The 12,917-nt window shown below is 45.9% G+C and overlaps 1 protein-coding gene across 2 annotated transcripts in view; it reads right to left on the bottom strand.

Moving 5' to 3' along the window:
• TCP11L1 (t-complex 11 like 1) overlaps positions 1–12,917 on the bottom strand; it is a 56,422-nt gene that overhangs the window by 2,872 nt on the left and 40,633 nt on the right. For both annotated transcript variants that reach the window (XM_040328297.1, XM_040328298.1), the window contains exons 7-8: positions 7,871–8,034; positions 3,053–3,234 (exon numbers count right to left, since the gene is read on the bottom strand). In XM_040328297.1, the coding sequence (XP_040184231.1) occupies positions 3,053–3,234; positions 7,871–8,034 (346 nt within the window). The remainder of the gene's footprint in view (positions 1–3,052; positions 3,235–7,870; positions 8,035–12,917) is intronic.

Raw genomic sequence — 12,917 nt, forward strand, 5'->3', positions numbered from 1 at the left:
GAAGAAAATATACTTGTTAAGAATTACCATATTACTGGACATCCTGGACTCACTAGACTTGGCCCAGTCCCCCATGGCCTAGGCCTCCAGCCAGCTGCAGATCCCTAAAGCTGAGTATATGTGTATGAAAATTCAGCTAGTTAAGCGGAAACTAGACAACATTTAGATACTTGTGTACCCCTGTCTATTCAACAGAAGTCCTGCTGGAAAACTAACATTCTATCAGAGCTTGCAGCCAATGCCCGGGGAGATCCCGACATCCTCATCGCATATGTGAATGTGGGGATCAATCAAGCAGCATGTTGAATGAAAAAGTAATGGTCAGTGTATACATTGATTTAACCTTTCACAGTGCCTCCCAGCTCCTATAGTGCCCCCAACGATCTCTCCCAGTGCCCCCAGGCTCCCCAAGAACCATCAGCCTTCACAGTGCCACCCAGCCCTCTCACAGTGCTCTTAAAGTGGCTATAGAGGCTCAAGGTTTTTTACCTTCATACATTCTGGGCTAGAGTCAGCAAGAATTTACGTATCTATTGATATGCCGCGTAAATTCAAAGGTGTATCTTCTTTCTGTATTCAGAAAGCAAGATACGCCAAAATTAGGCTAAGATCCGACTGGCGTAAGTCTCTTGCGCCGTCGTATCTTAGTTGCATATTTACGCTGGCCGCTAGGTGGCGCTTCGTCGATTTCAGCATAGAATATGCAAATGAGCTGGATACGCCAATTCAGAAACGTACGTGCACCCGGCGGATTTTTTTACGTCGTTTGCGCAAGGCTTTTTCCGGCGTAACGTTACTCCTGCTATATGAGGCATAGCCAATGTTAAGTATGGACGTCGGGACAGCGTCGAATTTTGCGTCGTTTGCGTAAGTCGTTCGCGAATAGGGCTTTGTGTAAATTACGTTCACGTCGAAAGCATTGACTATTTGCGACGTGATTAGGAGCATGCTCACTGGGATACGTTCACGGACGGCGCATGCGCCGTTCGTTAGAGACGTCATTTATGTGGGGTCATGTTTTATTTGCATAAAACACGCCCACCTCTTCTCAATTTGAATTTGGCGCGCTTACGCCGACAGATGTACGCTACACCGCCGTAACTTAGGGCGCAGGTTCTTTGTGAATCCAGCCCCAGCCTCACTAAGATACGCTACGCCCGCACAAACTTACGGCGTGCTTTCTGAATCTAGCCCTCTATGTATAAAAAGCCCCCCCCCCCCAGCTCCCCTTAATACTTACCTGAGCCCCCTCCTGATCCAGCAAAGTGCACAAGAGCAGCAGCTCTCCTGGGTTTCTCACTCTTCACTGGCTGAGACAGCCATTGGCTCCCGCTACGGTCAATCACAGCCAATGAGAAGAGGGCAGGGCCGAGCCGTGCGTGTAAATGGACACACAGAGCAGTGGTTTGGGAGCGATCCTGCTCGGATGCCCCCATACCAAGCTGCTTGTTATGGGGCACTCGGCAGGAGTGAGGGGCCATAGAGCTGGTGGTGGACCCAAAAAAAGGGAGGAGGATTGGGGCTGCTCTGTGCAAACCCACTGCACAGAGCAGGTAAGTATGACATGTTTGTTATTTTAAAAAAAAAATCTGCCTTTAATAGCACTTTAAGCCTGCTGCAGAGCCTCCAGCCCTCCACAGTTCCCCCGACCACCTCCAGAAACGCCATCCCCTTTAGGGGGCGCTGAGAAGCACTGTAATAGACCTTTCACACAAATGAGGAAGCTGGCTATGCACTATACAATATCTTTTTGATCTACAATCACCTATGTCATGCAAGGGCCTGCCTGATCTGGTCTTAATTAAATTGATTGTTTAGTTTCATCCTTATATTACGCGGTTATCTGCTCGCTGTCGGTCCTCGGACCCCATCTAGGTGGCAGGCATCGGGTAGCGGTGGGCATCCAGCATTGGCAGGCGTCAGACTCCTGTGTCTTCTCCCCCTCACTTCCGTCGTGCGTCTCCTTCCCTCCTCCTAGGCATCCAATAGGATCGCCTGTCCTTCAGCCAATCAGGTGATGGATTTCAGACCCGCTTCCCCTGGCCGGAAGGAGGATCCGTGTTACAACAGTGAATATTCATTCACTATTGCAACACACCTGGGTGGGCTCCGGACGCAATGCTCTGTCTCCAGAGCCCACTCTTTTTGAAGCCTATCAGAGCCTCTGGGGCAGATTCACAAAGATCTGCCCCGGCGCATCGTATATGAGATACGCTATGCCGCCGTACCTTACCTGGCTTTATTTCGAATCCAGGAAGATTTTGCGCCGTAAATTACGGCGGCGTAGTGTATCTCAAGCGGCGTAACGGCGCGGAATTCAAAATGGCGATTAGGGGGCGTGATTCATTTAAATGAAGCGCGTCCCCGCGCCGAATTAACTGCGCATGCGCCGTCCCTAAATTTCCTGCCGTGCATTGCGCTAAATGACGTCGCAAGGACGTCATTTTTTTTAACTTAGACGTGAATTACGTCCATCCCGATTCACGGACGACTTAGGCAAAAAAAAAAAAATTAAAATTAAAAGCGGGAACGACGGCCATACTTAACATGGCAAGTCTAACTATACGTGACGAAAAAGCAGCTTTAAATATACGCCGGAAAAAGAAATGCGACGGCCGCTCGTACGTTCGTGGATCGTCAGAAATAGCTAATTTGCATACTCGACGCGGAAAACGACGCAAACTCCACCCAGCGGACGCCAAAGTATTGCATCTAAGATCTGAAGGCGTATGAAGCCGTACGCCTGTCGGATCTAACCCAGATGCCGTCGTATCTTGGTTTGAGGATTCAAACTAAAGATACGACGCGGGTAATTTGAAAGTACGCTGGCGTACTCTCACTGTAGATCTGCCCCTCTGGCTCTAATCAGGTAATAAAAAATAAACACGCTGCTGTAATTCATGCGCCCGGCCTCCTGCAAGGCTAGTGGGGCGGAGCCTGTGCACCCTTAAAGGACGGGCCGCCCCTGTTACCTGCCATAGGAATGCCTCTGCAATGCTCATGTCATCAATTTATTGGGATTTTACTAAATAATTTGGATAAGTGTACTTACGGAGTTCCCACTCCCTCTAGCAAAAGCCCAATAAGGCTCTTCATCTGCTCTGTAAAACCTGGAAGGGCCGAGACGATTGGACCAGCAGAGTTCTGTGTTATAAGCAGCAAAGTCCCCAGCAAGGTGAGCTGCAACAATTCCAGCTTCATCTCCTGAAATCGGATCTGGTCCATCACAACAGTCTATGGGGAGGAAACTCCAAACATTAAAGAAAGTAACTAGGGCCTTCCAGAAACATCATCATCAAGAAATAAGATCTTACTTTAGTTTAAAGTGGACCTTTCAGCATTTTTACAAATTATATGAACTTATTCCCGACATAGGAGTATAGTCGCCCACAAAATCTGTACCTAATAACATTCAAAATCAATCCTTGAGCTACAGTGAAAAGAATTTGCCTAGGCGGATAGGATGTCTTCAGTCTGCTGCAGGCAGGAGGTAGCATTTCCTCAATCTCCTCTCCACTGGTGATTGTAGTGAATCACAATGTGAAAAGCTGTAGCATGGGCTGATCTGTGTTTTAATATATGTAATAAAACCCTTTTATACGGTAATACACTAGATCAGTGCGCCCTCCTTTCTTTTTTCTCTGATCTGTGTCAGACATAGGGGCATATGTCTAGTTCTTTTACAGAATGGGTTTCATTTACATGGTGATACGAATGACAGGGCCACTTTAAAGCGGAGCTAAAAATTTAAATTGCTAAAAATGAATTGCTAGTGGGCAGTGTGTATAAAATGCCTGCAGGGCATGCGAAAAATTGAAGTAGAGGGTGCCTGCTTGGCAAAATCAGCAGATTCTGAACACGTTTGATTCTGCAAACATTGGTAAGTAATTTGTACCTCATTGGTCTGAACATACTGTTTGCGACCTGCAGCAGAGGTTAGATTTACAAATTATTGGCCAGTGCTGCCGCTGTTCACATGTATGGCTCATCTGAGCAAATAGATCCTCCAGAGTGTTGCTGTGTCCACTGGTGGCATTTAGCCGCCTCTGAACGCAGCAACCCATCTGCACCCCATCGCTCATGTGAATATAGCCTACTATTTTTAGAACTCTAATAGGTAGATTCAGGTACATGGGTGCAAACTTGCGGCGGTGTAGCTTAGCCTGTTTAGGCTACGCCGCCATAAGTTAGCTAGGCAAGTACATGATTCTCAATGTACTTGCCTGCTAATATACGGCGGCGTAGCCTAAAGCGGGCGGGCGAAAGGGCGCCTAATTCAAATGGGTTGGGGGGGGGGGCGTGTTTAATGGCAATGAGGCTTGACCTCACGTTTTTTTGTCACTGCGCATGCGCCGGGCGACTACATTTCCCAGTGTGCATTGCGGTTACGTACGCCGCACGGGCCTATTGATTTCGACGTGGACGTAAACAACGTAAATCCCAATTCGCGGACAACTTACGCAAACGACGTTAAAATTTCGAACCTCGCGGCGGGAACGGTGCCATTCTTTAACATTGTTATTCCACCTAATAGGTGGAATAACTTTAGGCCTGTAAAGGCCTTACGGAAACGACGTAATTCGACCGCGGCGGCCGGGCGTACGTTCGTGAATCGGCGTACAAACTAATTTACATAATCTACGCCGGCCGCAATGGAAGCACCACCTAGCGGCCATCCGAAAAATTGCAATCTAATATAGGACGGGCGCATGCCGTCCTATCTTAAATATGTTTAAGCGTATCTCTGAGCATACGCTTAAACATACAGCGGTGTAGATTCTGAGTTAGGCCGGCTTATCTACTGATAAGCCGGCCTAACTCTACCTGAATCTACCTATATGAGTCCATTAACACTGGCTTAAAAAAAAAAAAAAAACACGTTTAGCATTTTTGGCCCGGATTCAGAAACAACTTACGACGGCGTATCTCCAGGGTAAGTCATGTTAAGGTATGGACGTTGGAAACGTCGGAACAGTGTTGTATTTTACGTCGTTTGCGCAAGTCGTACGTGAATGGGGATGGGCGTAGGTTACGTTCACGTCGACTAACCATTGAGCCGGCGTATTTTACGGAGAAAATTCAACGTGATACTGAGCATGCGCCGTTCGTTAGGCGCGTCATTTACGTGGGGTCACGATTCATTTCCATACAACACGCCCCCTACCAGCCTACTTTGAATTACGCGGGCTTACGCCGACCCATTTACGATACGCCGCCGCAACTTACGGAGCAAGTGCTTTGTGAATACTGCACTTGCCTGTCTAAGTTGCGGCGAAGTAGCGTAAATAGGATACGCTTCGCCCAACTAAAGATACGCCATTGTATCTGAATCTGGCCCTTTAATTTTTTATGCCACTGGAAGCAGCTAATGTTACCCTATGCGTCCACCATGCATATTAGGTAGTCTAGAGGCATTTTTTAAAGAGGTTGTAAGCCAAAAAAAAAAAAAAAAAAGAAGAGGATCCTGTTCCTTAAAAGCATGTAAAACAGCATAGTGCTTGTGCTGTACAATTCCTCCTTTTCTATGCTGTACAATACCTGGTTGATTCGGCTTGTTCCCATGTCCCCTATGTGAACTGACCACGGTAATCATAGCTGATGATCTGTGATACAGTGGTCAGTTTACGTGCCTCCATCATCCCGATGTGTCCTTCCTCCATGCCTATCATTTCCTAGTGTGCGAGTGATCTCCAACCCTGCCCTCTCCTCCTGCCGCTATTTCATCTGAGTACCATTACTGCCAGCCCCTGTTATAACAAGGAATAATACATAGGGGGTTATTTACTAAAGGAAAATCCACTCTGCACTACAAGTGCACTTGGAAGTGCAGTTGCTGTAGATCCAAAGGGGACATGCAAGGAAAAAAAAAAAAAAACAGCATTTGAGCTTGCACATGATTGATGATAAAATCAGCAGAGCTTCCCCTCATTTCAGATCTACCCTTCAGATTTACAGCGACTGCACTTCCAAGTGCACTGAAAGTGCAAAGTGGATTTGCCTTTTGTAAATAACCCCCATAGTGTCAATGTTTTTTTTTTTTGTTTTTTTTTAAACATGAGGAGCGCCATTCTGCTGTCACATGACCTCCCACCACTCCTCCCACGATCTAAGGACTACAGCGGGAGGGGCTGAGCAGATAGCACAGCAGTCACATGCCCTCCTGGCTGATGTCAGAGGGAAATCTCTGCCCCTCTCGCTGTAGTCCTTAGCAGCATGATTAAAAAAAAAAAACACAACATTAACACCCCTAAATGCCGATGCTCAGCTTTTTTTTCCCCTAAAGTTTGGATGTATAAACACTCTTATAAAAAGGGAACGCTCCCAAATGCTGCTAGAAGCCGCCAAACGCGGGACAAAAAAACGAGGTAACTGGTGTTTTCTTTAAGCCAGTGTGCATAGACCCCAAAAGTACTGAAAACAAGAGGTCAACATCACAGCCATGCAATCAGCTTTTCCAGAAGGAGGTTAGCAATAGCACCCTTTGTATGTTCCCGTCAGCGGATGGGCCTTAACTCCAGAGGCAGTCATGCGGCTACTGTGACAGCCAATCACAGTGATCACATTTGGGAACTCCACCTCCAGGCGTTAGGATCAGATCCGTTTAAAGGGCTGGTGAGAAGCAATGGCAAAGGGTTAAGGATCCCTGGGTAAATATTAGCAGTGAAGGTTGCAACGTCCATTAAAAATACACTATATCACCAAAAGTATTGGGACCCCTGCCTTTACACGCACATGAATTTTAATGGCATCTTAGGTCGTAGGGTTCAATATTGGGTTGGCCCACCCTTTGCAGCTTCAACTCTTCTGGGAAGGCTGTCCACAAGAGATGAAGCTGTTATAGCTGCAAAGGGTGGGCCAACTCAATATTGAACCCTACAGACTAAGGCTGCATTCACACCTGAGTGTCGGTCGTTTTTTTCCGGCGTTTCATGCTTATTTGCGCGTTTGCATACAGCGTTGTCTGACGTTTTTGTACTTCGACGTTTTTTATTTTAGCCAATAGGAAAAATTATCATCTTTTCATCACTTGTTGCTATGTTGGTAGATTTTTTTAATCTTCTGCCTGGGTGAAAAGTTCTATTGATTAAAGCGACAAAACGCCCGTAGCAAACGCTTGTTGTCGCGCAAGTCGCTTGAATCAAGCGTTTCCATTACTTTCTATGGCAAATGGAAACGCTCAAATACGCCCAAACCGCCCAATACGCGCGACAAAAAAGGGTCCGGAACTTGTTTGAGCTACAGGCGTTCGGCGTGGAGATGTGAACCATCTCCATAGAGAATAATGTTATTTTTCCCCTCTAGCGTCTTTGAGCGTCGCGCTTCAGGCGACAAAACGCCTAGGTGTGAATGCAGCCTAAGCCCCCGTTCACACCTAGGCGTATATACGCCTGTAGTGCGACGCCGCTGCAGCCCCGAGACGCCAGAGGGATGATTTAACATGCACCTCTATGGAGATGTTTCACATCTCCACGCTGAACGCTGTACGCCTGCCACCTGAAAAAAAGTCCCGGACCTTTTTTTCAGGCGTCTTTCGGCGTTCGGCATAGGAGATGTGAACCATCTCCATAGAGGGGGTGAAGGCTGCATTCACAATCGCGGCGTTTTGTCGCCGCAAATCGCGGTACAAAACGCCGCTATTTGTCACCGCAATTCGCGGGACAAAACGCAGCGATTTTGTACGCCGAGGTGTGAATGCAGCCTAAGACTGGGATGCCATTAAAGTTCATGTGTGTGTAAAGGCAGGTGTCCCAATACTTTTGGTAGTATAGTGTACCATGTCACCGCGTTATATAGAAATCCTTAAAATCCTTGACTCCTCTTCCCCAAATAGTATGCAATCTGTCTGCAAACATTGGCAAGTTATTTGTACCTCTGGGAAAGGTCTCTGTTCATGATCCCACGTGAGAAGCTTCAGGTAGGCATGATTTAACACAGAGACAGAACAGGAGGATCCAGAAGAAGCTCCATCAGAATCCTTGGAGTACAGGTCATTGGCTGTTTGCTCAAGCCAGCTGGTTACATAACACAGAGAATCTGAAAATAGAAGGGGACAGAACATTACCAACAGCATTTAATAAGACAGGACAAAGATCAGACACTGAAGGGAGTCCAGGTCACCAGCTGTAAAAAAATAGGTCAGGTTCAAAACTGTAGAGCGTAAACTGCACAATCTGTCTTACTCTTGTGAATAGAGTAAGGGAGGGTTATAACCCCTGTCAGTTTTTTTGCTATCTGTGTTCCATTAGGGAGATTTCCCTTCACTTCCTGTCCCATAGCTAAAACAGGAAGCCGACAGCAGACTTTAAAAGCAGGTCACAGAAGTGCAGAACGAACTGTACTCCTCTGATCCATAGAAGTACAGTCAAAATAGCTTTGGTCATACTTCAATTATAATTACCACTAAAAAGAGGTAGCTCCACTTGGCATGTCATTTTTTTGGGGGGGGGTACCTAGTTTTGACAGGTACTCGCTCACACTTTCACTCGTATCGTCTAGGTGATCTGAACCAAAGTCCACTCCCTTCCTGCAGTCTTCTGGGATATGTCACAGGAGATTGCTGGACCATTCTGGAGGAAAAGTGCGACTTGCGCATGCACATTTTATTATATATATTTATAAAAAAATATGCCCCCGCCGCCCTAAAAAATAAAAACACTGGGCCAGATTCATGTAGATCAGCGGATCTTTAGATCCGCCAGATCTACCTGTTTTACGATCCGCCGGTGCAATTTAGCGAGGCTAGTGCATGATTCATAAAGCACTTGCCTCGCAAATTGCACCGTCGGATCCTAACTCCCCCCGGCGGAATGCAAATTCCGCGGCTAGGGGGAGTGTACAATTTAAATCAGGCGCGTTCCTGCGCCGATTTAACTGCGCATGCGCCCACGGCGAAAAAGCCCAGTGCGCATGCTCCAAATGACGTCGCTAGGACGTCATTGTTTTCGGCGGCTAGGTTACTTACGGCCATCCGTATTCCCGACGTACTTACGCAAACGACGTAACAAATTTAAAACTCGGCACGGGAACGTCGGCCATACTTAACATTAGCTACCCCTCATATTAGCAGGGGTAGCTATCCGCCGGAAAAAGCCGAACGCTAACGACGTTGAAAAAGAGCGACGGGCGGGCGTACGGACGTGAATCGGCGGTTCTCCTCATTTGCATATGCGACGTGTAAAAAAAAGCGACGACACCTAGCGGCCGGCGGGAGATTACAGCCTAAGATTCGACTGGTGTAAGTCACTTACACCAGTCGGATCTAAGGGAGATCTATGCGGAACTGATTCTTATGAATCAGTCGCATAGCTCTGACCGTGGGATCTCACAGATACGACGGCGGATCAGGAGATCCGCCGTCGTATCTCTTGATGAATCTGCCCCATTGCAATTATTGTGAAGGGGTGGAGGTCAGTGTTACTACAAAGTTCCCCCTTTTCCTGAGGACTACATATAAAGAAATATGTTCAAGGCCAAGCAGGGCTCCCTTCATCAAGACACTGGTGCTGTTACAATTCAGTTCAAGGTCATATCTTGAAATAGAGTTTCCCTGAAACCTTAAAACGTTGCTCGCTGATGGCGAATTAAACGTTCAGTGATATGAAGTGCTGGCAGCTCCTTAAAAAGCTGTTCCATGATATATCCATATATTACTGCAGTCTCACTCTGAAGATAATGGGCCCATTCTCCCTGGAACATGATCTTTTGTTTTCCATTTCTGGATAAGACTGAAGAGGATTGTTCTATAATTATGCTGTAATTATGAATGAAACAACAACACTGTATAAAGTTCAGATTGTTCCCGTTAAGAACTTCCTGAGGATACTTTTCTTTAATAAAATGGTTGTTCCTTGCGTCAATTATATTATTAAAGAATAAGATCAACAATAACAACAACATAATACAAACGTTACCTTGAAATAGTAAGTTACATAGGTTGAAAAAAAATAAAAAAATTGAATTTTAAACCTCCATATACAGGGCCAGATCCACATACATGTAGAACGGCGCAGCGTATCAGAGATACACTACGCCGGCGTACCTTACCTGGCGCATTTTCGAATCCTCAGCGATTTTGCGCCGTACGTTACGGCGGCGTAGTGTATTTCTGGCGGCGGATTTCAAATTGGGCGGGTTTCATTTAAATGAAGCGCGTCCCCGCGCCGAATGAAATGCGCATGCGTCGTTCCTAAATTTCCCACCGTGCATTGCGCTAAATGACGTCGCAACAACATAATTTTTTTAACTTAGACGTGAGTTACGTACATCCCTATTCACGGACGACTTACGCAAAAAAAAAATTCTAATTTCGACGCGGGAACGACGGCCATACTTAACATGGCAATTCTATGTATACGCCGAAAAGTACCAGCTTTAACTATACGCCGGAAAAAGCCGACGTTAGAAAATGCGACGGCCGCGCGTACGTTCGTGGATCGTTGTAAATCGCTAATTTGCATACCCGACACGGAAAACGCCACCCAGCGGACGCCGAAGTATTGCATCTTAGATCCGAAGACGTACACCTGTCGGATCTAACCCAGAAGCCGTCGTATCTTGTTTTGAGGATTCAAAACAACGATACGACGCGGGAAATTTGAAAGTACGCCGGTGTATCAGTAGATACGCCGGCGTACTTCGTCTGTGGATCTGGCCCACAGAACCTGATCCAGAGTTGGGCAAAAAAAACCGCAAAAAGCACAATCAATTCAAAGAAATTCCATCCTGATCCCTTAGAACGCAATAGGACAGGGGGGTCTCCAAACTGCGGCCCAAGGGCCAGATGTGGCCATTTGGTAGTCTTTATCTGGCCCTTGGGGCACTATTCCTTCCACATATAAAGAACTATTACTCCCACTGACACCAACAATGGGGCAATATTTATTCTATGATGGTATACTATTCCTCCTACTAATAGGGGCACCACTCCTCCTATTGACCACCAACCCTGAGGCCAGATTTATTCTCACTGATGATGGGCCTGACATTTTCTGCCCCTGTTGGCAACAATCCGGCCCCCCTAAAGTCTGAAGGAGAATAAACTGGCCCTTTGTTTGAAAAAGTTTGGAGACCCTTGCAATAAGGTGTTCTCTGGATCAATAAGCTCTGGTGTTATTACTTATACATTTTAAATATCTAGTAATACATTCTGTGCATTTAGGAATGTATTCAACTTCTTTGGCAAAAACAATCAACTGATTTGTCCAGAACTAGTAGTGGAGGGAAACCATTTCACATTTTCACAGCTCATAGGCCCTGTACACACGATCAGTCCAAACCGATGAAAACGGACTGAAGTTCAGTTTCATCGGTTCACCGATGAAGCAGACTGATGGTCTGATGTGCGTACACACCATCAGTTCAAAAACCGATCGAGTCCAACGCGGTGACGTAAAACACAACGACGTGCTGAAAAAAATGAAGTTCAATGCTTCCAAGCATGCGTCGACCTGATTCTGAGCATGCCCGGGTTTGGAACCAATGCTTTTGCGTACTAACCATCGGTTTTGACCTATCGGTCAGGCGTCCATCGGTCCAATTTTAAAGCAAGTTCTCCGTTTCTGGACTGAAGGACTACAGACCGATGGGGCGTACACACAGTCAGTTTGGACCGATGAAACTGAACTTCAGTCCATTTTCATCGGTTTGGACTGATCGTGTGTACGAGGCCTAATGCCGCGTACAGACGGTCGTTTTTTGTGATAAAAAAAAGCGTCGTTTTTCAAAACGTCATTTAAAATGACCGTGTGTGGGGAAAACGTAGTTTTATGTCTTCTGAAAAATGTAAAAAAAAAAAAAAAAATCGAGCATGCTTCCATTTTTTATGTCGTTTTTCAAAACGTCGTTTTTTGTGTCACAAAAAAATGATCGTGTGTAGCTAAAACGACGTTTAAAACTATGTTTTTAAACCCGCGCATGCTCAGAAGCAAGTTAGGACGCAAGTTTTAATGGAACAGAGTGCCGTCGTACGTGCTAAACGTAACTGCGCTTTGCTAGAGCTTTTGAAAAAAACGATGGTGTGTATGCTACGTCGTTTTTGAAAATGAAGTTTAAAAACGTAGTTTTTTTTCATCACAAAAAACAACGTTTTTTTACATCACAAAAAACGACCGCCTGTACGCGGCATTACTGTGAAGAAGTCGGGTTAAGGTTAAACCACCTCTTTTCCTTCTTTTTCTTTTAAATGACCTTCAAGTGAAGAACTCTACACCAAGTTCACTATATGGACCACTTATGCAATTGTACATCATGATGATATCCACCCTAATCACCTCTTCTCCAGGAAGACCAAGCTAATCTTTCCTTCTAGCAGAGTTCCTCCATGCCTCTTATCAGTTGGGTTGCCCTTCCCTGTACTTTCTCCAGTTCCGCAATATCCTTTTTGTGAATTGGTGACCAAAACTGAACTGCGCGGTCCAGATGAGGTCCTACTAATGATTTGTACAGGAGCAGATTATGTATCTCTGGAGTCCATACCTCTTAATGCAAGAAAGCGTTTTGCTAGCGTTGGAAACTGCAGTTTCGCAATGTAAGGCCCCTTTCACATGGCTGTAGCAATCAGGTCCACCTGCCAGTTTTTCAGGTGGACCTGATTGTTCATTCACTGTTCATTCACCCCTATGGACTGGTGGGTGTAAACTGTCTTCTGCCCATTTCCATCCACCTACCTCCAATCTGATCCAGTCAGCTAAAAAATAAATAAATGTAAGGGGATCCATCGTCCTCTATACAGGTCCTTACTCTGCACAGTAACACAATTAGCAAACTCACTGGGAGGGGACAGAACAGAGATGACCTTGGTGTGCTGCTACTCATTTACTGTCCAATCAACATGCTGGGTACTTGCAAAAACCTGTTAAAAGCTTTATTAAAGCGGAGTTCCACCCAAAAAATGGAACTTCCACTTTTTGGAATAAACC

The sequence above is a fragment of the Rana temporaria genome, chromosome 11 (genome assembly GCF_905171775.1).
Source record: "Rana temporaria chromosome 11, aRanTem1.1, whole genome shotgun sequence".
Taxonomy (NCBI): domain Eukaryota; kingdom Metazoa; phylum Chordata; class Amphibia; order Anura; family Ranidae; genus Rana; species Rana temporaria.